The sequence below is a fragment of the Lithobates pipiens genome, unplaced genomic scaffold (assembly GCF_037356315.1).
Source record: "Lithobates pipiens isolate NorthernLeopardFrog02 unplaced genomic scaffold, aLitPip1_a1.2 Scaffold_24, whole genome shotgun sequence".
Lineage (NCBI taxonomy): Eukaryota > Metazoa > Chordata > Amphibia > Anura > Ranidae > Lithobates > Lithobates pipiens.
The window spans coordinates 18947144-18974748 of record NW_027507786.1 but is presented as its reverse complement, the minus strand read 5'-3'; the positions used below and the strand labels follow the sequence as shown (position 1 = coordinate 18974748).

The window sequence follows — 27605 nt, the reverse complement described above, 5'->3', positions numbered from 1 at the left end:
GAAAAGAATAGAAAATAAAAGAATAGAATAAAATAGAAAATAATAGAAGGAAAATAACCATCTTCTGGAAATTCAAATTCAAATAGAATAGATTAGAATAGAAAATAAAAGAATAGAATAAAATAGAAATGAATAGACTAGAAAAAGCAATAGAGGGAAAATAGCCATCTTCCCGGAAGATTAGAATAGAAAAGGACAGAGAATAAAAGAATAGAATAAAATAGATAAGAATAGAAAAAGAAATAGAAGGAATATAACCATCTTCTGGAATTCAAATTCAAATAGAATAGAACAGAAAATAAAAGAATAGAAAAGAATAAAATAGAAAAGGCAATAGAAAGAATATACCCATCTTCTGGAATTTGAATAGATTAGATTAGAATAGAAAAGAATAGAATTAAATAGAAAAGAATAGAATAGAAAAAAAAACATAAAAAGGAAAATAATCATCTTCTGGAATTTAAATTCAAATAGAATAGATTGGAACAGAAAATAAAAGAATAGAATAAAATAGAAAAGAACAGAATAGAAAAAAGTAATAGAATAGAACCATCTTCCGGAATTCGAATAGAACACATTTGAATATGAACAAATCAAAATTAATTACGAAAACAAATTATACAAATTTTTACGAATTTAACTAAACAAAATTATTGAAATAATAAAATTAATTTTTTGGTTCTGCACACGGCTACCAACAACCCGTTCCACCAAAAGTCGGATCATTCGATGGACTTCTGTCGAGGAGGAACGGCCATAGATGATCGAAATCCAGCCGCTCCTCACTCAACTGCCCAAATTTCAACCCATCTGTGGCCAGCTTAACACTTACAGGGAATCCCTTGTAACCCCCCCCCTCCCCCCCCCCACCAGCCTGTGACTGGACAGCGAAAGGAGAAGCAGCAGACTGATGAGCTCATCTCTCTGCTCTCTCCTCCTATCAGCATTCTTCCTCCACTGCAACACAAATAATTTTCTCTTTGTGCTGCTTCGCCTTTTCCCAGCCTGAGCTCTGCTGTACAGAGGCAGCAAAAGTCTGATGCCAAATCAGTCAGGTACTTCCAGAGCCTGTGTGAAATATATTTAATGATCTAATAATGATTACATTCATTAGCGTCTTGTATATCTTCGCGGAGTTCTGCCCGTCCTGTTGGCAGGTGGTCAGGTGGTCAGGTGGTCAGGCTGGTATGGGGATCATTCCTGGTTGGCACCGGATGGGTGTCTCAGCGCTGCGGCTCCTTCAGGAAGTCGCAGGAGTCGGGTCTGTGGTGGGTGTCATTCTTCCTAGTCGTGAGTCTCGGTTCTCCTTGCTGCCCCTCCCCCCCCCAGCGCAGCGCCTCCTGCAGGTGGAGGATGTAGCGGATGGCGGCTCTGAGCGTCTGCACCTTACTAAGCCTCTTCTCTGCATATTCCGGAGGTAGGTGGTGCCGCAGCTTGGCGTAGCCCTCGTTCACACACTTCACCCGCTGCCTCTCCCTCTCGTTCCTCCTCCGGATGTACGCCGGGCCGTAGAACTCCTCGCAGGTCCCGTACTTCTGCCCGCTGGTCGGGAAGCCGTAGAGGGCGCCATAGTAGTAATCGATCCTGGCCGGGTCATAATAGGAGAGAAGGGCCAGATCCTGAGGGACGGGGAAGGGAGACACCTCCCGGGGGAAGGGAAACATCGTCGACGTATCCAAGCCGAACCACTGCACCGCGTTTAAAGGATCGGCGCCCGGCGCCCGTCTCTGGAGGGGGCGGTACACGTTCTCCACCTATCAGCTCAAACCTGCAGACAAAGCCAGAGAAACGTAATATAACAACAGAACTCCAATGTACAGACCGACAAACTTCAACGCATTCTGACATTTCCATAACTCCTCCCAGGAGTGCCGAGAGGAGTGCTGAGAGGAGTACCGACATGAGTACAGGGAAGAGTACCGACAGGAGTGCCGACAGGAGTGCCGAGAGGAGTACCGACATGAGTACAGGGAAGAGTACCGACAGGAGTGCCGAGAGGAGTGCTGAGAGGAGTACCGACATGAGTACAGGGAAGAGTACCGACAGGAGTGCCGACAGGAGTGCCGAGAGGAGTACCGACATGAGTACAGGGAAGAGTACCGACAGGAGTGCCGACAGGAGTGCCGAGAGGAGTGCCGAGAGGAGTACTGACATGAGTACAGGGAAGAGTGCCGACAGGAGTGCCGAGAGGAGTGCCGACAGGAGTGCCGACAGGAGTGCCGACAGGAGTGCCGACAGGAGTGCCGACAGGAGTGCCGAGAGGAGTACCAAGAGGAGTACCGACACGAGTACCGAGAGGAGTACCGACACGAGTACCAAGAGGAGTACCGACACGAGTACCGAGAGGAGTACCGACACGAGTACCGAGAGGAGTACCGACATGAGTACCGAGAGGAGTACCGAGAGGAGTACCAACACGAGTACCGAGAGGAGTACCGACACGAGTACCGAGAGGAGTACCGACATGAGTACCGAGAGGAGTACCAACACGAGTACCGAGAGCAGTACTGACACGAGTACCGAGAAGAGTACCGAGAGGAGTACTGACATGAGTACCGAGAGGAGTACTGACATGAGTACCGAGAGGAGTACTGACATGAGTACCGAGAAGAATACAGAGAGTATTGAGAGGAGTGCCGTGAGAAGTGCCGTGAGGAGTGCCGAGAGGAGTGCCGAGAGGAGTACAGAGAGGAGTACAGAGAGGAGTACAGAGAGGAGTACTGACATGAGCACTTAGAGTAGTGCCGAAAGGAGTACCGAGAGGAGGACAGAGAGAAGTACCGAGAGGAGTACCGAGAGGAGTACTGACATGAGCACTGAGAGGAGTGCCGAAAGGAATACCGAGAGGAGTGCCGAAAGGAGTACCGAGAGGAGTACTGACATGAGCACTGAGAGGAGTGCCGAGAGCAGTACCGAAAGGAGTACCGAGACGAGTACCGAGACGAGTACCGAGAGGAGCACAGAGACTAGTACCGAGAGGAGTACAGAGAGGAGCACAGAGACTAGTACCGAGAGGAGTACAGAGACGAGTACCGAGAGGAGCACAGAGACTAGTACCGAGAGGAGTACAGAGACGAGTACCGAGACGAGTACAGAGACGAGTACCGAGAGGAGTACAGAGACGAGTACCGAGAGGAGAGTACCGAGAAGAGTACCGAGAGACAGAGAGGAGTACTGACATGAATACCAAGAGGAGTGCCGAGAGGAGTACCGAGAGGAATGCCAAGAGCAGTACAGAAAGGAGTACCGAAACAAGTACTGAGACGAGTACCTGATGATATCAAGAATATGTGCAGCACCCTGCTGGCTCCTCCCAGCCTTGATCTGCCTGCATTGCATAGAGAAGCTCAGAGACTCGGCAATGACATCACCAAGTCCAGAATGAGGGATGTAATGGAAATGGAGATCTTACTAAAAACATGATAATATGCAAATAACATGTTTTATCAGCTTACACTCTAATGTCCCCTCCCCCACAGTCACATCAGTCTCAGTGACTTTGCCTAGGCTTTGATGATGTCATGTCTGCTACAGGCAGAAGGAAGCATTTCCTCAGTCTCATCTCCCCCCAGTGATCAGACTGTCTGGGTGATCATTGGTCCTGTACCATGTGATTGCTGTGTCCAATCACGTGGTAAACAGTAGAAAAGAAAAGTGAACATCAGTTCTCTCTGCTCTCACACAGATCATCTGTAAGGCAGCCTGCCCCAGTGTCCCCGATCACTGCCCCCCCCAGTGTCCCCGATCACTGCCCCCCCCCCCGGTGTCCCTGATCACTGTCCCCAGTGTCCCCAATCACTGTCCCCAGTGTCCCCAATTACTGCCCCCAGTGTCCCCAATCACTGCCCCCAGTGTCCCTAATCACTGCCCCCCCCCAGTGTCGTGTCCCTGATCACTGTCCCTAATCACTGCCCCCTAGTGTCCCCAAATCGATGCCCCCCAGTGTCCGTGATCACTGTCCCGTTCACTGCCCCCCAGTGTCCCCAATCACTGTCCCCAATTACTGCCCCCAGTGTCCCCAATCACTGTCCCCAGTGTCCCCAATTACTGCCCCCAGTGTCCACAATCACTGCCCACAATCACTGCCCCCAGTGTCCCCAATCACTGCCCCCAGTGTCCCTAATCACTGCCCCCCCCCCCCGGTGTCGTGTCCCTGATCACTGTCCCCTAGTGTCCCCAAATCCATGCCCCCCAGTGTCCCTGATCACTGTCCTGTTCACTGCCCCCCAGTGTCCCCAATCACTGCCCCCAGTGTCCCTGATCACTGTCCCGTTCACTGCCCCCCAGTGTCCCCAATCACTGTCCCCAGCGTCCCTAATCACTGCCCCCCCCCCCCCCCCCCCAGTGTCGTGTCCCTGATCACTGTCCCTAATCACTGCCCCCTAGTGTCCCCAAATCCATGCCCCCCAGTGTCCCTGATCACTGTCCTGTCCTGTTCACTGCCCCCCAGTGTCCTCTGCAGGGCCGCCAGTTTGAGACCCCCCGCTTTAGAACCACTTTAGGCAGGCTGCTAGTCACATTGTCTATTTTACAGTTGGCCACTAGAGGGGGCATTGACATTTTTTCCTCCATCATATTTTCAGGACCACAGATGTGTGAACTATATACAGGAAGACAAAACATTACAGTTCACTGAATTTGCTGGTTTGAATTCGGTGACTTTTACCTGAATGGACTCTCTGCTTTTCCTCCATACAACTATGCAAAATGGGGCAAACTGCAAATCATTCTAATGTGATACCTCTATGGAAATAGGGAACAGCAAAAGCAGTAAAATGTGTGAAAATTGTATAAAACATTCCTTGCTTATTGTTTCTCTTAAATCAAAAATCTGTAGAGATGGGCGGCAGCTCAGCAGTGGCACAGGTTACCCCTCCCCCCACCCCGAATCCTGGGGTCAGGACTTACCTGGAGATAGCAGCAGATCCTTCTCTCTCTCTCTCCATCGGACGGACGAGAACCGACATCATTTATACATCGGAGGACAATGCCGAAAGTTGTGTATACAGAAATAATCGCTCGGGATCTCCGGACCAATTCCAGAAGTGTGAACAGCAAACAGAGCAAAACAAAGAGAACAAAAAACGGCGGCTCAGCGGCCCAACGCCGGCATCACCCGTCTTTATTTACCTTCATTACTAATACAAGAAGATGTTGATGGTTTGCTGGATCAGAGCAAAGAGGAGAGCGGGGCCATGTGACCACGGCGCCCCCACTTCACCCAACCCCCACAGTCACACACTATTATCATTATACATTTATATAGCTCTGACATATACCGCAGTGCTGTACAGAGATCACTGCCAATCACATCAGTCTCTGTACAGAGGAGCTTACACTCTAATCTCCCCTCCCCCACAATCACATCAGTCTCTGTACAGAGGGGCTTACACTCTAATGTCCCCTCCCCCCACAGTCACATCAGTCTCTGTACAGAGGAGCTTACACTCTAATGTCCCCTCCCCCCACAGTCACATCAGTCTCTGTACAGAGGAGCTTACACTCTAATGTCCCCTCCCCCCCCACAGTCACATCAGTCTCTGTACAGAGGAGCTTACACTCTAATGTCCCCTCCCCCCACAGTCACATCAGTCTCTGTACAGAGGAACTTACACTCTAATGTCCCCTCCCCCCACAGTCACATCAGTCTCTATACAGAGGAGCTTACACTCTAATCTCCCCTCCCCCACAATCACATCAGTCTCTCTACAGAGGAGCTTACACTCCAATGTCCCCTCCCCCCCAGTCACATCAGTCTCTGTACAGAGGAGCTTACACTCTAATGTCCCCTCCCCCCACATCACATCAGTCTCTGTACAGAGGAGCTTACACTCTAATGTCCCCTCCCCCACAGTCACATCAGTCTCTGTACAGAGGAGCTTACACTCTAATGTCCCCTCCCCCCACAGTCACATCAGTCTCTGTACCAGAGGAGCTTACACTCTAATGTCCCCTCCCCCCACAGTCACATCAGTCTCTGTACCAGAGGAGCTTACACTCTAATGTCCCCTCCCCCACAGTCACATCAGTCTCTGTACAGAGGAGCTTACACTCTAATGTCCCCTCCCCCCACAGTCACATCAGTCTCTGTACAGAGGAGCTTACACTCTAATGTCCCCCCCCCCCCCCACAGTCACATCAGTCTCTGTACAGAGGAGCTTACACTCTAATGTCCCCTCCCCCCCAGTCACATCAGTCTCTGTACAGAGGAGCTTACACTCTAATAGTTTCATAGTTTCATAGTTTGTTAGGTTGAATAAAGACACCAGTCCATCCAGTTCAACCTGAGTGAGTGTCCACAATGGTCCCTTTCCCTGTACATTGCTACACCCACATCAGTCCCTATCCTCAAGGATTCCACACAATCCAAGGACCCCATTCATATACTAGGGCCAATTTTGGACAGAAGCCAATTAACCTACCTGCATGTCTTTGGGTTGTGGGAGGAAACCGGAGTACCAGGAGGAAACCCACGCAGGCACAGGGAGAACATGCAAACTCCAGGCAGGTAGTGTCATGGTTGGGATTTGAACCAGTGACCTTCTTACTGCTAGGTGAGAGTGCTAACCACTACACCACTGTGCCGCCCTCAGGTGACGGTTTTTCTCCAATTTAATGTCCCCTCCCCCACAGTCACATCAGTCTCTGTACAGAGGAGCTTACACTCTAATGTCCCCTCCCCCCACAGTCACATCAGTCTCTGTACAGAGGAGCTTACACTCTAATGTCCCCTCCCCAACAGTCATATCAGTCTCTGTACAGAGGAGCTTACACTCTAATGTCCCCTCCCCCTCAGTCACATCAGTCTCTGTACAGAGGAGCTTACACTCTAATGTCCCCTCCCCCCACAGTCACATCAGTCTCTGTACAGAGGAGCTTACACTCTAATGTCCCCTCCCCAACAGTCATATCAGTCTCTGTACAGAGGAGCTTACACTCTAATGTCCCCTCCCCCACAGTCACATCAGTCTCTGTACAGAGGAGCTTACACTCTAATGTCCCCTCCCCCCACAGTCACATCAGTCTCTGTACAGAGGAGCTTACACTCTAATGTCCCCTCCCCCACACAGTCACATCAGTCTCTGTACAGAGGAGCTTACACTCTAATGTCCCCTCCCCCACAGTGACATCAGTCTCTGTACAGAGGAGCTTACACTCTAATGTCCCCTCCCCCCACAGTCACATCAGTCTCTGTACAGAGGAGCTTACACTCTAATGTCCCCTCCCCCACAGTCACATCAGTCTCTGTACAGAGGAGCTTACACTCTAATGTCCCCTCCCCCACAGTCACATCAGTCTCTGTACAGAGGAGCTTACACTCTAATGTCCCCTCCCCCACAGTCACATCAGTCTCTGTACAGAGGAGCTTACACTCTAATGTCCCCTCCCCCCACAGTCACATCAGTCTCTGTACAGAGGAGCTTACACTCTAATGTCCCCTCCCCCACAGTCACATCAGTCTCTGTACAGAGGAGCTTACACTCTACTTGTCCCCTCCCCCCCACAGTCACATCAGTCTCTGTACAGAGGAGCTTACACTCTTATGTCCCATCCCCCCACAGTCACATCAGTCTCTGTACAGAGGAGCTTACACTCTAATGTCCCCTCCCCCCCACAGTCACATCAGTCTCTGTACAGAGGAGCTTACACTCTAATGTCCCCTCCCCCACAGTCACATCAGTCTCTGTACAGAGGAGCTTACACTCTACTTGTCCCCTCCCCCCCACAGTCACATCAGTCTCTGTACAGAGGAGCTTACACTCTTATGTCCCCTCCCCCCACAGTCACATCAGTCTCTGTACAGAGGAGCTTACACTCTAATGTCTCCTCCCCCCAGAGTCACATCAGTCTCTGTACAGAGGAGCTTACACTCTAATGTCCCCTCCCCCCCACAGTCACATCAGTCTCTGTACAGAGGAGCTTACACTCTAATGTCCCCTCCCCCCCACAGTCACATCAGTCTCTGTACAGAGGAGCTTACACTCTAATGTCCCCTCCCCCACAGTCACATCAGTCTCTGTACAGAGGAGCTTACACTCTACTTGTCCCCTCCCCCCCACAGTCACATCAGTCTCTGTACAGAGGAGCTTACACTCTAATGTCTCCTCCCCCCAGAGTCACATCAGTCTCTGTACAGAGGAGCTTACACTCTAATGTCCCCTCCCCCCCACAGTCACATCAGTCTCTGTACAGAGGAGCTTACACTCTAATGTCCCCTCCCCCCCAGAGTCACATCAGTCTCTGTACAGAGGAGCTTACACTCTAATGTCCCCTCCCCCCCACAGTCACATCAGTCTCTGTACAGAGGAGCTTACACTCTAATATAGATGAGAATGAATGACAGGAAGTCAGGTGACGGTTTTTCTCCAATTTATTAATCATTAAGTTACAAAATCTGAAAAATGACTCTTCAGTTGATTCAGTGCAATTACAATGTATGGGGGGAGGGGAGGAGGGGGGAGGGGAGGAGGGAATTCTGGGTAGAGACACATTCACAGTATATAATCAGAAGGGAAACCATTTATCTGCAGGGAATTGGGAGGAGTGCCTGTGTGCCTGGGGACGATTGAAGCTGCATGCTCCCCAACAGCCAGTAGAGAGAGGTGCAGGCAATGCATTGTGGGAGGCCACGGAGTGGGCGGAGCTCTCACTGAAGTTTATATTCTACGTTTGCCGGGCTCCTGGGGAAGGCGTCGCTCGATGCGTTGGCTCCTCCCCTCTTGGGGGGGGGGGGGGGTGCTGTACAATACAGATTAAGAAGCAGTTGAACGTTCGGTGACATCGACCTGGTGTTGAATGAAGTTAAAGGAAACCTCTACTGGGAGAATTACGGGGCTGACCTCACTCCGGAAAAATGCAATTTTCCTGGCTGCCTGACTTTGGTACTTCGAGGTACCGACTCACAATGCAGATCAGGAAAGTCGGGGAGAAGCTGGAGATTGCAATCGTTATAGGTGTGGCCTGGAAAGTAGCGACCCCCCCCCCATGAGTAAGCTCCAGTGGGTGGAGTGAAACGCGTCGGGCGAGTGGCCTAGCTTGGGATCCAAGCTGTGGCTTGATGTGCGGCTCCCGGGGACACCGATCCCTCTCTAGAAAGTAATGGCCAGCAATCGAAAGTAATAAGTCGTCGCCCCCCCCCCCCCCCCCCCGGGGCGATCAGAGCAGTGGGGGAAAGCAAAGGCCCATGTATGTGGGGGGAGGGGCCACACAGACAGCAGAGTGAGAACACGTCTTATTTCACAACCAATATATGAAGATAACATTAAAGATGTAGGAATTTAACACACTTCCTGCTCTAGGGTGACAACGCTCCTTCACCAAACTATTTGGTGGAGAAGCGTTGTCACTCTAGGACAAGACTACAGACCCCCTCCCCCTTAAAAAGCAGAATTCCAGCCTGAACCTTACTAAAAAAAAAAAAAAAGAAAAAGTACCCTCCCCCCTCCTAACACCTATGCTGAATCCCCTGTGTAAGATGTACATACTTGCCTATTTTCAGCCCGGTCCCATGATCTGGCTCCCCCTGTGTCAGTCAGCAGCATCTGCAGGGGAGAGGAGCGATCACACACAAAAAAAAGCAAGCAGGTGGGTCATAGGAGCCTGTGGGTGACATCACCGCTTCTGGAATTCTCAGCTGTTGTTAGCGCTCTCTTCTCCCCTGCAGCTGTTGTTAGCACTCTCTCTTCTCCCCTGCAGCTGTCGCTGGCTACCACCGGGGAGATCACATGAGCGGGCTGAAAACAGGTAAGCATATAGATCTTTCTTACACAGGGTAGTCGGAATACGTGTTAGGATTGGCGGGGGGGGGGGGCATTTTTAAGACTGTTTAGGTTGTAATTATAGTTTACCACCATAACATGGGGGGGGGGGGGGCGTTCTGTAGTTTGCAAAGACATCTGAGAACACGATTAACCCATACTGGTTCAGTTGGCAGCCATTAAGTAGTTAAACCTTTGGTGGCAACAAGCTAAGATCCCCCCCCCCCCCCCCCATCATGTCCCACAGCCCATTATTTACCAAACTCAGACAGCTACGCGCTTCGTACAAAAGCAATACTATACAGAAACGCGTAGCCCGGCGTCTGGTCCGTTCCAGTCTTATAATATAGCAGAAACCCGTTTCTTTCCTCGTTTCATGAAATGCCAGCTCATCCATGGGGGGGGACCAATTAGTAAACAGGAAATGATGTGTTGTGGGAGGAGCCTGTGGGAGGCGGTCGGAGAGCCCATGGGCAGCTGAGCAGATATGAAACCAACAGCAGGAGCGTGAGCTACAAAGTGGCACCCCCAAGTCCTTTATTAAATGAAGATGTCGGGGGTCACGAGGAAGGGGCTGAGGCAAAAAAAAAAAAAAAAAAAAAAAACACCACCTCAGACAGCTAGTGCTTACGCGTTCCGCACAAAAAGGAATGCATTACAGAAACGCGTCAGTTCTGTTCCAGTCTTGTAGCAGAAACCTGTTTGCAACTTTACGTCCTCGTTTTATGAAGCCAGCTCATCCGCGGGAGACCAATTAATTAACAAAGATGTCGGCATCACGAGGGGGAGGGACTAACGAGGCGGAAAAAAAAAAAAAATCAAAGACAAGCGCTAAATACAATATTACATCCGCGGCGGCGGGACGAGAATATATTAATCCTTTCTATGAGAACTCCGCGTATATATATATATATACACAACGCCATCGCAGGGAGCTTTGGCAGGATGGAGTCCATCAAATGTCCACAGGAAACCCCCCCCCTCCGAGTGGGAGGTACACAACGTGCGACCGCCGCGGAGGATAGACGTGACCGGGAAGACGGGGCGATCAGAGCGGCGGAGGCCGCGGCGGCGTCTTCCTCTGCCAGGCATCCGCTTTAGCTCAGAACAACATGGCGGTCGAACACGGACTTGCGCTGTTCTTGCACTTGCAGCTTCCAGCGCTGCTGGGCGTATTCCACTTTGTTTAACACGTTGGCGCGGCTCCTGGATCGCGCGAGGACGTCGTGGGCGTTGGCAAAGGGCTGGTGGTCCTGCTGAGGGAAGAGAACACAAAAGGGAGGTTAGTGTAGAGAAAGGCGGAGTCTCCAGTCAATCAAATTCTCTTCTAACAGCGGAGATGTGAGCGGCGTCCTGTGCCGCGAAGGATAAAACCTCCTTTTCCAGTTTCATTACGTTTACTATTTCGTATTTGCATAGGTAACGCCCACATGTGAGGCTGAGCCTCCGTGATAGGAAGAACTGGAAATCGAATGAAAGGGGCGGGCCTAGAGACAGTCAGGCTGGGGAGGAAAGGAAGTAGATCAAGCATTACTAAATGTCCACATCCGGACCGCTGTGATCCCGCCACTGAGGAGCCGCTCTGCCCAGCAGCCGTCACCGCTGCCATTCTCAGAGGCAACAGCGGGAGGCAGGACAGCTGTGGGTAGAGGGCAGGGGCTGCCGAGTTAAACAGGTTATTGGTTGCAAGGATGCAGGGCAGTCCTAGCAACCAATCACTAGTATGCAGCTCCCACCCTCCAGGTCTGTGTAAGGTAGGACCAACTGCTGGGGGAAGGGGGGGGGGGGGGTTAGGCAGTGTGAAGGTGGGCAGAGGACAGTAATGTGGGGGGGGGGGCTGAGGACAGTAATATGGGGGGGGGGGGGTCAGAGGACAGTAATATGGGGGGGGGGGGGGGGTCAGAGGACAGTAATATGGGGGGGGGGGGGTCAGAGGACAGTAATATGGGGGGGGGGGGGTCAGAGGACAGTAATATGGGGGGGGGATCAGAGGACAGTAATATGGGGGGGGGATCAGAGGACAGTAATATGGGGGGGGTCAGAGGACAGTAATATGGGGGGGGTCAGAGGACAGTAATATGGGGGGGGGGGTCAGAGGACAGTAATATGGGGGGGGGGTCAGAGGACAGTAATATGGGGGGGGGTCAGAGGACAGTAATATGGGGGGGGGTCAGAGGACAGTAATATGGGGGGGGGGTCAGAGGACAGTAATATGGGGGGGGGTCAGAGGACAGTAATATGGGGGGGGGGGTCAGAGGACAGTAATATGGGGGGGGTCAGAGGACAGTAATATGGGGGGGGTCAGAGGACAGTAATATGGGGGGGGGTCAGAGGACAGTAATATGGGGGGGGGTCAGAGGACAGTAATATGGGGGGGGGGGTCAGAGGACAGTAATATGGGGGGGGGTCAGAGGACAGTAATATGGGGGGGGTCAGAGGACAGTAATATGGGGGGGTCAGAGGACAGTAATATGGGGGGGGGGTCAGAGGACAGTAATATGGGGGGGGGGTCAGAGGACAGTAATATGGGGGGGGTCAGAGGACAGTAATATGGGGGGGGTCAGAGGACAGTAATATGGGGGGGGGTCAGAGGACAGTAATATGGGGGGGTCAGAGGACAGTAATATGGGGGGTCAGAGGACAGTAATATGGGGGGGTCAGAGGACAGTTATATGGGGGGGTCAGAGGACAGTAATATGGGGGGGGGTCAGAGGACAGTAATATAGGGGGGGGGTCAGAGGACAGTAATATAGGGGGGGTCAGAGGACAGTAATATGGGGGGGTCAGAGGACAGTAATATGGGGGGGTCAGAGGACAGTAATATGGGGGGGTCAGAGGACAGTAATATGGGGGGGGGGGTCAGAGGACAGTAATATGGGGGGGGGGGTCAGAGGACAGTAATATGGGGGGGGGTCAGAGGACAGTAATATGGGGGGGGGTCAGAGGACAGTAATATGGGGGGGGGTCAGAGGACAGTAATATGGGGGGGGGGTCAGAGGACAGTAATATGGGGGGGGTCAGAGGACAGTAATATGGGGGGGGTCAGAGGACAGTAATATGGGGGGGGGGGTCAGAGGACAGTAATATGGGGGGGGTCAGAGGACAGTAATATGGGGGGGGTCAGAGGACAGTAATATGGGGGGGGTCAGAGGACAGTAATATGGGGGGGGTCAGAGGACAGTAATATGGGGGGGTCAGAGGACAGTAATATGGGGGGGTCAGAGGACAGTAATATGGGGGGGGGTCAGAGGACAGTAATATGGGGGGGGTCAGAGGACAGTAATATGGGGGGGTCAGAGGACAGTAATATGGGGGGGTCAGAGGACAGTAATATGGGGGGGGGTCAGAGGACAGTAATATGGGGGGGGGTCAGAGGACAGTAATATGGGGGGGGGGGTCAGAGGACAGTAATATGGGGGGGGGGGGGTCAGAGGACAGTAATATGGGGGGGGGGTCAGAGGACAGTAATATGGGGGGGGGGTCAGAGGACAGTAATATGGGGGGGGGGGTCAGAGGACAGTAATATGGGGGGGGGGGGGTCAGAGGACAGTAATATGGGGGGGGTCAGAGGACAGTAATATGGGGGGGGCAGGGGACAGTAATATGGGGGGGTCAGAGGACAGTAATATGGGGGGGGTCAGAGGACAGTAATATGGGGGGGGTCAGAGGACAGTAATATGGGGGGGGTCAGAGGACAGTAATATGGGGGGGGTCAGAGGACAGTAATATGGGGGGGGTCAGAGGACAGTAATATGGGGGGGGTCAGAGGACAGTAATATGGGGGGGTCAGAGGACAGTAATATGGGGGGGGGGTCAGAGGACAGTAATATGGGGGGGGGTCAGAGGACAGTAATATGGGGGGGTCAGAGGACAGTAATATGGGGGGGGGGTCAGAGGACAGTAATATGGGGGGGGGGTCAGAGGACAGTAATATGGGGGGGGTCAGAGGACAGTAATATGGGGGGGGTCAGAGGACAGTAATATGGGGGGGGTCAGAGGACAGTAATATGGGGGGGGGTCAGAGGACAGTAATATGGGGGGGGGTCAGAGGACAGTAATGTGAGGAGGGGGAGGCTGAGCACAGTAATGGGGGGCTGAGGACAGTAATGGGGGGGGCTGAGCACAGTATTTGGGGCTGGTGACAGTGATGTGAGGGGGGAGCTGAGAACAGTAATGTGAGGGGGGGGGGGGGGGGGGTAGCCAAGGACAGAGGACAGTGACCGGGGTGGAGCTAAAAACAGTAATGTGAGGGGGGCAACTGAGGACAGAAATGTATTCGTATTTGCATAGGCAACGCTGAGGGCAGTAACTGGGGGAAGCTGAGGACAGTAATGTGAGGGGGGGGGGGGGGGGGGTAGCCAAGGACAGAGGACAGTGACCGGGGTGGAGCTAAAAACAGTAATGTGAGGGGGGCAACTGAGGACAGAAATGTATTCGTATTTGCATAGGCAACGCTGAGGGCAGTAACTGGGGGAAGCTGAGGACAGTAATGGGGGGAGTGGAGGACAGTAATATAAAGGGGGGAAGCTGACAGTATTAGGGGGAGCTGAGGACAGTAATGTGGGGGGGGCTGAGGACAGTAATGTGAGCGGGGGGCCTGAGGACAGTAATTTTGGGGGGGGGTAGCTGAGGACAGTATTAGGGGGCTGAAGACAGTAATGTGGGGGGGCTGAGGACAGTAATTTGAGAGGGGGGGGTAGCTGAGGACAGTATTAGGGGGCTGAGGACAGCAATGCGGGGGGGGGGGGGGGGTAGCCAAGGATAGAGGATAGTAACCTAGTAACCGGGGTGGAGCTAAAAACAGTAATGTGAGGGGGGGCAACTGAGGACAGAAATGCATTCGTATTTGCATAGGCAACGCTGAGGACAGTAATATGAGGGGGGGGGGGGGGGTGGAGGACAGTAATATAGGGGGGGGGGCTGACAGTATTAGGGGGAGCCGAGGACAGTAATTTGGGGGGGGGGTTAGCTGAGGTCAGTATTAGGGGGCTGAAGACAGTATTGGGGGGACAGTATTAGGGGGCTGAGGACAGTATTGGAGAGCCGATAATGGGGGGATGCTGATGTAGGAGCCGGATTGTGATGAGGCTTAGTTCAGATCAGTGCATGCGCAGTTGCGCGCACATCATCCTGTTCATTTTATTTGAATGCCCCACCCACCACAAATGCAGGAAAATGAAGTCTCGACCCTTATTTTATATGGAGTGGAATCAAGCCGCGCAGTGCCGATGGGTGGGGGGGGGGGGTCCAATCATAATGAGACAATGTCAGCCCTGCACATATTGCTCTGTGGGTCAGGCATGTTCTCTAGACAAAGATGTAAGCCCAGCCTAAGAAGGGGGGTGGGGGGGGGGGGGGTGTATTGAGGATTTAAAGTTTAATCTGCTTCTATTTTCCCTGAAGAGCGCCCCCCTCCTGCACAGAAAGCCATGAAGGGGTTACCAGGAAGCAGGGTGAGGACGCGGGTGACACGGGTGACAAATGAGTGTAAACACACGGAAGGTTTTGTATTGTCTCGGCGGGACCTGCGGAGGGCGCGGCGCCCGGACCCGTGTCATACCTTCAGACACATCGCCGAGGAACTACAGGTCTCAGCATGCACCGCCACCCACCATATATGTGTACTGGGGGCCCCGTGTCGCCGTCTCGCTTCCCCTCTGTGGCCCCCAGTGGTTTAAGGTTAATAAAAATCAAATGTTCCCCCATTGATAAGTTAGGGGACCTTAAACCAAGGCCATCATTAGGAATCCAAGGGACCCCCTCCCCCCCTCAAACAGGATCAGCAGCTCCAGCATATACTGTGGGTAGTATCAGGCTGCAGAAAGAGGACCTGTCATTGCTGCCCCCCCCCCCCCACATACACTGTAATGCAAAAGTAGGCAACCTGGGGCCCTCCAGCTGTCGCAGAACTACAAGTCCCATCATGCCTCTGGGGGTAATTGTAACTGCCAGCCTTGCAATGCCTCGTGGGAAATGTAGTTCCACAACAGCTGGAGGGCCCCACGTTGCCCAGCCCTGCTGTAATGTATAACATGCATGGGAGACATGCTGGTGCATGTAGTTCCCCTTCATACGGTGTATAAGGGTACAGCCATACCAAGCCCAGCACACTCCAACTAGTATCAGGTAAAGGCTATGCTGGTCTTTGTAGTCCTCCAAGTACAGGGTGCCTGAGCCCCAAACCCTTGCCCTGACCCCTCCCTCAGGCCACACCCACCACACTCTCATTGGCTGGAGGCGGTGAGCGGTGCACTTTGGGAAATCTCTATTGGTCACTGCGCACATGTCCAGCTTTCAGGTTCCCATTGGACTGATACAATGTAGGTCCGCCCACTCCCTACTGTCTACGAAAGAGCGGCGTCCCCCATACCTAAGCAGCCATTCCATGTAGCGTCACAGTACAGGATGGGGCCCCTGGCTCATGAGGGTTCCCCGTACCAACCTATAGGGGGGGGGGGGCCCTCATCGATCGAATCAGAAATGTCATGCTCGACTTATTGAAAACAGGACTAATGATGTGCTTAACCCCTTGCCGACCAACACACACGTGCAACAGCGACAGGGTGCGCTTTAACGTCCTTGCGCCGCACGTGTGCGTCCATGTTTATTTTGCCGGGAGCGTGCTCACTGTGCGCTCTCGACAGAGAGGCTGAGCTGTGAAAAAGATCTTTTTCCCAGTCCCCACTGGTGATGGCAGAACACGCTTCCCTATCATGTGACCGCCGTAACAGCCAATCCCACGTTCAGAACTCTATTATGAGATGTTTGGACGGGCAGGGAGGGGGTTAAACAGAAAACTGGTCATAAATGAAAGATGTGCGGACACGTGAGCCAGTCAGAAGGGATTTCCTAATATTTTACATCTGTGTCAGCGGATGGAGCACAGCGGACGTGACAGGAGGCGGCGAGCCCCTCGGCGGCGTCTCTCCCATTGTCACTCGGAGTTTACACAACAAGCGGCAGGTGGCGGAGGAGGTTTTCTGATAAAGGGGGGGGGGGGGGGGGTCGGGTTACCGGTTTTTAATTTTATCAACAGGAATTCAATGCGGAGCCGGGGAGGCGCTGCCATTGTCTTCTCATGGAATTGCTTTGTAAACACCAGATGGGAGGGGGAGGGGGATATTTTATTCTGCCAGCAGATTTCGGGGTCACAAGAGATCCCCGCACGTGCCTGCAAAGGGTTTGAGCGACAGAAAGAATCTACCGAACTTAAAACAATATAATTATATATATTATAAATATAAATAAATATAATAGGATGGAAAGCCACACCAAACTGGGATTTAACCACTTGCCGCCCGCCCTATAAGCAATTGACGGTGGCAAAGTGGTTTCATAATCCTGACCGGATGTCATATGACGTGATCAGGATTATGAGCCGCTGCGCGCCCCCGGGCGCGCGCATCACGGCGATCGTTGTTGTGGGGTTGTCAGTCTGACACCCGGCAACTACGATCTCGGTAAAGAGTCTCCGAGGGAGACTCTTTACCACGTGATCAGCCGTGTCCAATCACGGCTGATCACAGTGTAAATAGGAAGAGGCGGTGATTGGCTTTTCCTCACTCGCGTCTGTCAGACGCGAGTAGAGGAGAGCCGATCGGCTGCTCCTCTGACAGGGGGGGGTCTGTGCTGATCGATTATCAGCACAGCCCCCCCGAGGATGCCCACACTGGACCACCAGGGACGCCACCAGACCACCAGGGATGCTAAGCAAAAGGTAATCCTCCCTAGACCAGCAGGGCTGCCAGTCAGCACAATGGATGCCAATCAGTGCCCATAATGGATGCCAATCAGTGCCCACAATGGGCATCACTGATTGGCATGCATTATTGTTTGGCACTGATTGGCATCCATTAGTACAGTATAACACCAATGCCGCCTATGAGTGCCCACCTGTGCCGCCTATCAGTGCCCACCTGTGCCGATCTATGCCGCCTATCCATGCCCATCTGTGCCGCCCATCCATGCCCATCTGTGCCGCCCATCCATGCCAATCCGTGCCGCCCATCCATGCCAATCCGTGCCGCCCATCCATGCCAATCCGTGCCAGCTATCAGTGCCAATTTGTGCCACCTATCAGTGTCCGTGTCGCCCATCCGTCACGCCCATCAGTGCCGCCTATCAGTGCCACATATCAGTGTCCATCAATGCCACCTCATCGGTGCCACATCATTGGTGCCACATCATTGGTGCCACATCATTGGTGCCACATCAGTGCCGCCTTATCAGTGCCCATCAGTGTAGCCCCATCAGTGAAGGAGAAAACGTACTTATTTACAAAGTTTTGAAACTGAAACAAAAAAAAACATTTTTTTATTTGTAGCGCAAAAAATAAAAACCGTAGAGGTGATCAAATACCACCAAAAGAAAGCTCTATTTGTGGGAAAAAAATTATAAAAATTTAATTTGGGTACAGTGTAGCATGACCGCGCAATTGTCATTCAAAGTGCGACAGCGCTGAAAGCTCAAAATTGGTCTGGGCAGGAAGGTGTTTAAGTGCCCCCCGGTATTGAAGTGGTTAAAGGGTTAGTTCACCTTCACCAAAAAAATGCCGGGGGGGGGGGGGGGTAAGGGGCTCCTGTAGATGTAAACCCGTTGCGGCTTTGACTAAAGTTGGATAACGCCCTTGTTAAAGGAGTAGAGCATGTAGGTTCCTCCCGAAATCTAGCCGGAAACCTCCCAGAGATGGCATCATCCTGTCCTGCCTTGTTACTAGGACATTGCTAAGACACTCCCAGCTATTACTGCTCACACCCACCATCGCGACCTCTCATTGGATAATACCATTGTTATCAGTGTAGGTTACTTAGGTTCCTCCCAAAGTCTAGCCGAAAAAAATCCCAGAGATGGCATCATCCTACCCGGTTACCGAGACGTTGCTAAGACACTCCCAGCTATTACTGCTCACACCCACCATCCCAAGTGTGAGCGAGCGCTCTTTGGATAAAGCCCTTGCTATAGGTGTAGGCCATTTAGGTTCCTCCCAAAGTCTAGCCGTGAAAATCCCAGAGATGACATCATCCCACCCTGCCTTGTTGCTGGGATGTTACTAAGACACTCCCTTACTGATTCAAACCCCCTCGCATGCGCGCTCTCTCTCTCTCTCTCTCTCTCTCTCTATCCCCCAACGCAGTAGTCCTGAGCTAAGTGATGCTGCGATTGAGGGGGGTTGGAAGCTACCTGCAGTGATGGTGGGTGGTGGGGTGGGGGGGTGGGGTGTGAGCAGTAATGGCTGGGAGTGTCTTAGCAATGTCCTAGCAACAAGACAGGGCAGGTCCATGCCACCCTTGGGAAGTACATCAATTGCCCACACCTATAACAAAGGATATTATCCAATGAGACCTTGAGATAAATGGGGGATGAGCAGTAATGGTTAAAAATCGTCTTCGTTCCTCCCGAAGTCTAGCCCAAAACCTCCCAGAGATGGCATCACCCTGTCCTGCCTTGGTGCTAGGACATTGCCAAGACACTCCCAGCCATTAATGCTCACACCCACCACCCCAAGATTGGATAATGCCCTTGTTATAGGTGAAGGCTATTTTATGTACCTTCCGAGCAGAGCCAAAAAAAAAAAACTTGCAAAAGATGGCATCATCCCACCCTGCCTTGTTGCTATGAGGTTGCTAAAACACTCGCAGCCATTACTGCTCACCCCCATCATCTCAGAAGGGAGCTCTCATTGGATAATGCCCTTGTTATAGGTGTAGGCCATGTTATGTACCTCCCAAAGCCTAGCCAAAAATCTCCCAAGGACGGCATCATCCCACCCTGCCTTGTTGCTATGAGGTTGCTAAGACATTTTCAGCCATCACTGCTCATCCCCATTATCCCAAGAGCAAGCTCTCATTGGATAACGCCCTTGGTATAGCTATATCCTCCCCCCCCCCCCCCCCCCGGGAGTTTTTTTGGTTAGGCCATTTAGGTTTTTCCAGAAGTCTAGCCCAAAAAATACTCAGAGATGGCACCAACCTGTCCTGCCTTGTTGCTGGGACATTACTAAGACACTCCCAGCTATTGCTACTCACACCCACTTTTCCAAGAGGGAACTTTCAACCCTTGTTATAGGTGTAGGCCATTTAGGTAATCATGAAAGCCTTAGCAAAAAAAAAAAAAAAAAAAAAAAAAACAACTCCCTGGGAAAAAAAAGAATATACCGTATTTATCGGCGTATAACACGCACCCCAAGTTTAGGAGGGAATTTAAAAGATAAAAATTTTAGGAGGAAAGTTTAAGGGAAAAAAAAAAAACCTTACATTTTAGACCCCTTTCACACTGGGGCGTTTTTCAGGCGTTTTTCAAGCGCTTTAGCGGTAAAAAAAAAAGCACTTGAAAGAAGCCTCATCTGCAATCCCAATGCGAAAGCCCCGAGTGCTTTAAGAGCCCTTTCGCAATGTCAGCACCCGAAAAACGCACGTAAAGCGCCGCTTAAACTAGCAGCGCTTTACCAGCATTTTTCAAGCGCTATTGGGGCGCTTTTAACCCTGCTAGTGGCCAAATAAAGGGTTAACAGGGCCCACAAAACGCTGCTGCCAAAAGCGTTTTTCAGGCGCTTCCCATTGATTTCAATGGGAAGGGGCGCTTTAGGAGCCGTGTATTCACCTCTCCAAAAGCGCTGCAAAGAAGCTGCTTGCAGGACTTTTTTTGACGCCCTGCCAGCGCAGCGCCTCAGTGTGAAAGCACTTGGGCTTTTACATTGCGATTGCAGTTGCGGCTTCTTTCAAGCGCTTTTTTTTTTTTACGGCTAAAGCGCCTGATAAACACCCCAGTGTGAAAGGGGTCTAAATGCCCATCAATGCAACCTTCTCAGTGTGAATTGCAGCCTTGCATTGCAGCCTTGTCTCCTTGCCATTTTAAAAATGGCGCCGCCGAGATACAGAGCGGATGTCCCGTGTATCTCGGCGGCTTTCGGCCGCACTCGGCGGCTTTCGGCCGCACTCGGCGGCTTTCGGCCGCACTGGGCCGTTCTCAGAATGCCCGAATGTGGCCGAAAATAGCCGAAAATACCTTAAAGCCGCCGAGAGTGGCATAAAAGGTTAGGCAGGGTGGGAGATCGGCGTATAACACGCACCCCCGATTTCCCGGGGGAAAAAAAAGTGCGTGTTATAGGCAGATAAATACGGTACCTATAACAAGGGCGTTATCCAATGAGAGCTTGCTCTTGGGATAATGGGGATGAGCAGTGATGGCTGAAAATGTCTTAGCAACATCGTAGCAACAAGGCAGGGTGGGGTGATGCCATCCTTGGGAGATTTTTGGCTAGGCTTTGGGAGGTACATAACATGGCCTACACCTATAACAAGGGCATTATCCAATGAGAGCTCCCTTCTGAGATGATGGGGGTGAGCAGTAATGGCTGGGAGTGTTTTAGCAACCTCATAGCGACAAGGCAGGGTGGGATGATGCCGTCCTTGCGAGTTTTTTTGGTAGGCTTTGGGATTTACATAACGTGGCCTACACCTATAACAAGGGCATTATTATCCAATGAGAGCTCGCTCTTGGGGTTGAGCAGCAACGGCTGGGAGTGTCTTAGTAATGCCCTGGTAACAAGGCAGGGCATGATGATGCCATCTCTGGCTAGGCTTCGGGGAGGTACCTAAATGGCCGACACCAACAGCAAGTTCATTATTCAACTTCAGTCAAACCTGCACAGCTTGTTTTCATCTACAGACACCTTTTACCTGCATAGAAGAATGACCCATATGGAGGGAAAGGCGGAAAAAGGTTCCCCAGGCAGGGAAGGCTTCATCACCGGATGCTGAAGGAAAGGCATCCAACCTCATAGCACACGAGCGAAAACTGGGGCATGCTGGGTAAAGGAGGGGCCATAATGAGGCTGGTTTACAACTTCCGTTTTCCAGTGTTCCAACCTACCTGAAGGTGGCAGTATAACCCGCCTGTTTCTGAATCCCTCTGTCCCTCAAGGGATGGACAGTTCAGTGATAGGTGAAGGAATGTCACACTACTTACCCCAACATCGTCATCATTCTGTATGAGCTGAGAATGGCCGAACAGACGCCTCTTCAGCATTGGCTCCACCATGGTCAGGTACACCATGTAGAGGAGGAGGAGGCCCAGGATGGACAGGTAGATGATAATCGTCACCTGCAGGGGGCAGAATATCTCATGTTATCTCCTGTGTAGCACAGATTCTGACAGGAACACAAGCAGGCGGGGGACAGATGTATGGTGGCCCAAGAAGTGGTTAAAAATAGCAGGTGCTACACCATCCCCCAACACCAACCTTAATAGTGATGGAGCTCCGCTCTTCATATTTGCACTCACAGCGCAGGCAGTACGCCTCCACGTCTGGACCGGGGACCGGCATGGGGGTGACCACATGGAGACAATCACTGGAGGGGAGGAGAGTCAAATGTTACACAGAACTGCATGTCGGGTGAATAAAGTGCAACACAATTTACTGTCCTGAGCACCGTGCAGTGTTATCAGCCCTGTCCGGTTTACCTCGGAACTACTACCGCCAATCCTCCACCGACTCCTGCCAATCCTCCACCGACCCCCGCCAATCTCCTCCACTTCTCCCCGCCAATCTCCTCCACCACCGACCCCCGCCAATCTCCTCCACTTCTCCCCGCCAATCTCCTCCACCACCGACCCCCGCCAATCTCCTCCACTTCTCCCCGCCAATCTCCTCCACCACCGACCCCCGCCAATCTCCTCCACTTCTCCCCGCCAATCTCCTCCACCACCGACCCCCGCCAATCTCCTCCACTTCTCCCCGCCAATCTCCTCCACCACCGACCCCCGCCAATCTCCTCCACCACCGACCCCCGCCAATCTCCTCCACTTCTCCCCGCCAATCTCCTCCACTTCTCCCCGCCAATCTCCTCCACCACCGACCCCCGCCAATCTCCTCCACTTCTCCCCGCCAATCTCCTCCACCACCGACCCCCGCCAATCTCCTCCACCACCGACCCCCGCCAATCTCCTCCACTTCTCCCGGCCAATCTCCTCCACTTCTCCCCGCCAATCTCCTCCACCACCGACCCCCGCCAATCTCCTCCACTTCTCCCCGCCAATCTCCTCCACCACCGACCCCCGCCAATCTCCTCCACCACCGACTCCTGCCAATCTCCTCCACCACCGACTCCCGCCAATCTCCTCCACTTCTCCCCGCCAATCTCCTCCACCACCGACCCCCAACAATCTCCTCCACCACCGACTCCCAACAATCTCCTCCACCACCGACTCCCAACAATCTCCTCCACCACCGACTCCCAACAATCTCCTCCACCACCGACTCCCAACAATCTCCTCCACCACCGACTCCCGCCAATCTCCTCCACCACTGACTCCCGCCAATCTCCTCCACCACTGACTCCCGCCAATCTCCTCCACCACCGACCCCCGCCAATCTCCTCCACCACTGACTCCCGCCAATCTCCTCCACCACCGACCCCCGGAAATCCTCCACCACCACCGACTCCCGGCAATCCTCCACCGACTCTCGCCAATCTCCCCCACCACCGACTCCCTCCAATCTTCCACCGACTCCCGACAATCTCCCCCACCACCGACTCCCTCCAATCTTCCACCGACTCCCGCCAATCTCCTCCACCACCAACTCCCGGCAATCCTCCACTTCTCCCCGCCAATCTCCTCCACCCCCGACTGCCGGCAATCCTCCACCGCTCCCCGCCAATCTCCGCCACCACTCTTCCACCAACTCCCGCCAATCTCCTCCACCACCGACTCCCGCCAATCCTCCACCGACTCTCGCCAATCTCCCCCACCAACGACTCCCGCCAATCTCCTCCACCACCGACTCCCGGCAATCCTCCACCGCTCCCCGCCAATCTCCCCCACCACTCTTCCACCAACTCCCGCCAATCTCCTCCACCACCGACTCCCGCCAATCCTCCACCGACTCTCGCCAATCTCCCCCACCAACGACTACCGCCAATCTCCTCCACCACCGACTCCCGCCAATCCTCCACCGACTCTCGCCAATCTCCCCCACCACCGACTCCCGCCAATCCTCCACCGACTCTCGCCAATCTCCCCCACCACCGACTCCCGCCAATCTCTTCCACCGACCCCCGCTAATCTCCTTAACCACCAACTCCCGCCAATCTTCCACCGACCCCCGCCAATCTCCTCCACCACCGACTCCCGCCAATCCTCCACTGCTCCCCGCCAATCTCCCCCACCACCAACTCCCGCCAAACCTCCACCGGTCCCCGACAATCCTCCACCACGACTCCCGGCAATCCTCAACCGACCCCCACCAATCTCCTCCACCGACTCCCGACAATCTCCTCCACCAATCCTTCACCTCTTCCCGCCAATTCTCCACCACTCCTCACCAATCCCCTACCAACCCTCCAATGCTCCCCGCCAACCCCTCACTGCTCCTCGCCAACCCTCCAATGCTCCCCGCCAACCCCTCACCACTCCTCGCCAATCCTCCAATGCTCCCCGCCAGCCCCTCCCCAACCCTCCAATGCTCCTTGTCAGTCCCTCACTGCTCCTCGCCAACCCCTCACCACTCCTCGCCAACCCTCCAATCCTCCCCGCCAGCCACTCACCACTCCTCACCAATCTCTCACCGATCCTCGCCAACCCTCCAATGCTTCCCGCCAGCCCCTCACCACTCCTCGCCAATCTCCCACCGCTCCTCACCACCCCTCCAATGCTCGTCCAATGCCAGTCCCTTCACCGATCCCCGCCAGTCCCTCACCGCTCCTAGCCAATCCTCCAATGCTCCCTGCCAGCCCCTCACTGCTCCTCACCAACCCTCCAATGCACCTCGTCAACCCTCCACCGCTCCTCGCCAATCCTCCAATGCACCTCGCCAGCCCCTCACTGTACTTCGCCAACCCTCCACCGCTCCCCGCCAGTCCCTCACCGCTCCTCGCCAACCCTCCAATGCTCCCCGCCAACCCTCCAATGCTCCCCGCCAGCCCCTCACCACTCCTCGCCAACCCTCCAATGCTCCCCGCCAGCCCCTCACCACTCCTCACCAATCTCTCACCGATCCTCGCCAACCCTCCAATGCTCCCCGCCAGTCCCTTCACCACTCCTCGCCAATCTCCCAATGCTCCTCACCACCCCTCCAATGCACCTCGCCAACCCTCCACTGCTCCCCGCCAGTCCCTCACCGCTCCTCTCTAACACTCCAAAGCTCCCCGTCAGTCCCTCAATGCTCCTTCTCAAGCCTCCATCGCTCCCCGCCAGTCCCTCACCGCTCCTCGCCCCTCCTCCACTCACCAGTCTTTCTGGGTGGTGTTGGTGTTGTAGATCTTCCCAGGTTTGTCCTTGTATGGAGGACAGATACATTTGCAGCGCACGTCTTCATTTTTCTGCAATACGGAGAAGAGGAAGATTTTCTGCACAATAATTCTCATAAATAATCCAACATTCTGACATCATAGTAAGGAGGGGAAGTCGCTGGGCGGAGCTCTGGGAGGGCTTTACTATTATAAAAAGGAGGAGCCATTCTCAGAAATGATCCTGTCTCTGCATATTGTCAGGAATGTTTTTTGGAGACTTGTACACACATATATATATATATATATATATATATATATATATATATATATATATATATATAGGGGACTCTGAGATGGGGAGGGGTCTCAGTGCAAAAAGGGAGGGGACTGAGATGGGGGAGGGGTCTTATTGTATATAGGGAGGGGACGGGTCTCCGTGTATATGGGGAGGGGACTCTGAGGTGGGGAAGGGGTCTCAGTGTATGGGGGAGGGGATGCTGAGACGGGGAGGGGTCTCAGTGTATGGGGGAGGGGACTATAAGATAGGGGCGGTCCCCCGGTGTCGGAGATGTCGGCCTCTCACCTTTCCCTCCTTGTCATCCTTGTCCTCGGTCCGGACTGTCACCAGCAGCAGGAAGAAGAGCGCAGCGCAGACCGCCAACCCGTTCCCCCGCAGCGCCGCCATCATCCCAGTCCTCTGTCACCTGACTCTGCTCAACTTCCGCCCCACTTCCGTCCGCCTGTGCACCGCCCAACACTGTCCCCGGGAGCCAGTGAAAAGCGAACATCAGTTCCGCCCTTCACATGACCGGAGCTGAGCGCTACACACCCCCATCTGAAGGACACACCGAGTACTGCATACAGAGCCAAGAACTGAGACCACCCCCTCCCCCACATCATCACAGGGGACATTAGAGTGTAAGCTCCTCTGTACAGAGACTGATGTGACTGTGGGGGAGGGGACATTAGAGTGTAAGCTCCTCTGTACAGAGCCTGATGTGACTGTGGGGGGAGGGGACATTAGAGTGTAAGCTCCTCTGTACAGAGACTGATGTGACTGTGGGGGGAGGGAACATTAGAGTGTAAGCTCCTCTGTACAGAGACTAATGTGACTGTGGGGGGGGGGGGGGGGGACATTAGAGTGTAAGCTCCTCTGTACAGAGACTGATGTGACTGTGGGGGAGGGGACATTAGAGTGTAAGCTCCTCTGTACAGAGCCTGATGTGACTGTGGGGGGAGGGGACATTAGAGTGTAAGCTCCTCTGTACAGAGACTGATGTGACTGTGGGGGAGGGGACATTAGAGTGTAAGCTCCTCTGTACAGAGACTGATGTGACTGTGGGGGGGAGGGGACATTAGAGTGTAAGCTCCTCTGTACAGAGACTGATGTGACTGTGGGGGAGGGGACATTAGAGTGTAAGCTCCTCAGTACAGAGCCTGATGTGACTGTGGGGGGAGGGGACATTAGAGTGTAAGCTCCTCTGTACAGAGACTGATGTGACTGTGGGGGGAGGGGACATTAGAGTGTAAGCTCCTCTGTACAGAGACTGATGTGACTGTGGGGGGAGGGGACATTAGAGTGTAAGCTCCTCTGTACAGAGACTGATGTGACTGTGGGGGGGGAGGGGACATCAGAGTGTAAGCTCCTCTGTACAGAGACTGATGTGACTGTGGGGGGAGGGGACAGAAGAGTGTAAGCTCCTCTGTACAGAGACTGATGTGACTGTGGGGGAGGGGACATTAGAGTGTAAGCTCCTCTGGTACAGAGATGTGACTGTGGGGGAGGGGACATTAGAGTGTAAGCTCCTCTGGTACAGAGACTGATGTGACTGTGGGGGAGGGGGCATTAGAGTGTAAGCTCCTCTGGTACAGAGACTGATGTGACTGTGGGGGAGGGGACATTAGAGTGTAAGCTCCTCTGGTACAGAGACTGATGTGACTGTGGGGGGGAGGGGACATTAGAGTGTAAGCTCCTCTGTACAGACACTGATGTGACTGTGGGGGAGGGGACATTAGAGTGTAAGCTCCTCTGGTACAGAGATGTGACTGTGGGGGAGGGGACATTAGAGTGTAAGCTCCTCTGGTACAGAGACTGATGTGACTGTGGGGGAGGGGGCATTAGAGTGTAAGCTCCTCTGGTACAGAGACTGATGTGACTGTGGGGGGGAGGGGACATTAGAGTGTAAGCTCCTCTGTACAGAGACTGATGTGACTGTGGGGGAGGGGACATCAGAGTGTAAGCTCCTCTGTACAGAGACTGATGTGACTGTGGGGGAGGGGACATTAGAGTGTAAGCTCCTCTGTACAGAGACTGATGTGACTGTGGGGGAGGGGACATTAGAGTGTAAGCTCCTCTGTACAGAGACTGATGTGACTGTGGGGGAGGGGACATTAGAGTGTAAGCTCCTCTGTACAGAGACTGATGTGACTGTGGGGGGAGGGGACATTAGAGTGTAAGCTCCTCTGTACAGAGACTGATGTGACTGTGGGGGAGGGGACATTAGAGTGTAAGCTCCTCTGTACAGAGACTGATGTGACTGTGGGGGAGGGGACATTAGAGTGTAAGCTCCTCTGTACAGAGACTGATGTGACTGTGGGGGAGGGGACATCAGAGTGT

The 27605-nt window shown here is 53.1% G+C and overlaps 1 protein-coding gene across 2 annotated transcripts; it reads right to left on the bottom strand.

Moving 5' to 3' along the window:
- Positions 1 to 8353: 8353 nt before the first annotated feature.
- On the bottom strand, positions 8354 to 25732 carry TMEM9B (TMEM9 domain family member B). Of its 2 annotated transcripts, none has more exons than XM_077453651.1 (5): positions 25572 to 25732; positions 24987 to 25078; positions 22000 to 22108; positions 21726 to 21860; positions 8354 to 11014 (listed from the first exon to the last, which is right to left on the bottom strand). In XM_077453651.1, exons 1-5 carry the CDS (start codon positions 25674 to 25676, stop codon positions 10856 to 10858), a joined length of 600 nt encoding a protein of 199 aa, XP_077309777.1. In that variant the 5' UTR covers positions 25677 to 25732; the 3' UTR covers positions 8354 to 10855. The 2 variants fall into 2 exon arrangements, with proteins under 2 accessions (XP_077309777.1, XP_077309778.1); XM_077453652.1 differs by having other exon boundaries at positions 8354 to 11011.
- Positions 25733 to 27605: the final 1873 nt, after the last annotated feature.

What these genes read in the sequence shown, in the direction of transcription:
- TMEM9B (XM_077453651.1), bottom strand. Translation starts at nt 25,676, where the DNA reads ATGATGGCGGCGCTGCGGGGGAACGGGTTGGCGGTCTGCGCTGCGCTC. An exon ending in AGGATGACAAGGAGGGAAAG is followed by an intron (nt 25,079 to 25,571) that starts GTGAGAGGCCGA and finishes TCCGTATTGCAG; the next exon opens with AAAAATGAAGACGTGCGCTG. An exon ending in AGAATGATGACGATGTTGGG is followed by an intron (nt 11,015 to 21,725) that starts GTAAGTAGTGTG and finishes CTCTTCCCTCAG; the next exon opens with CAGGACCACCAGCCCTTTGC.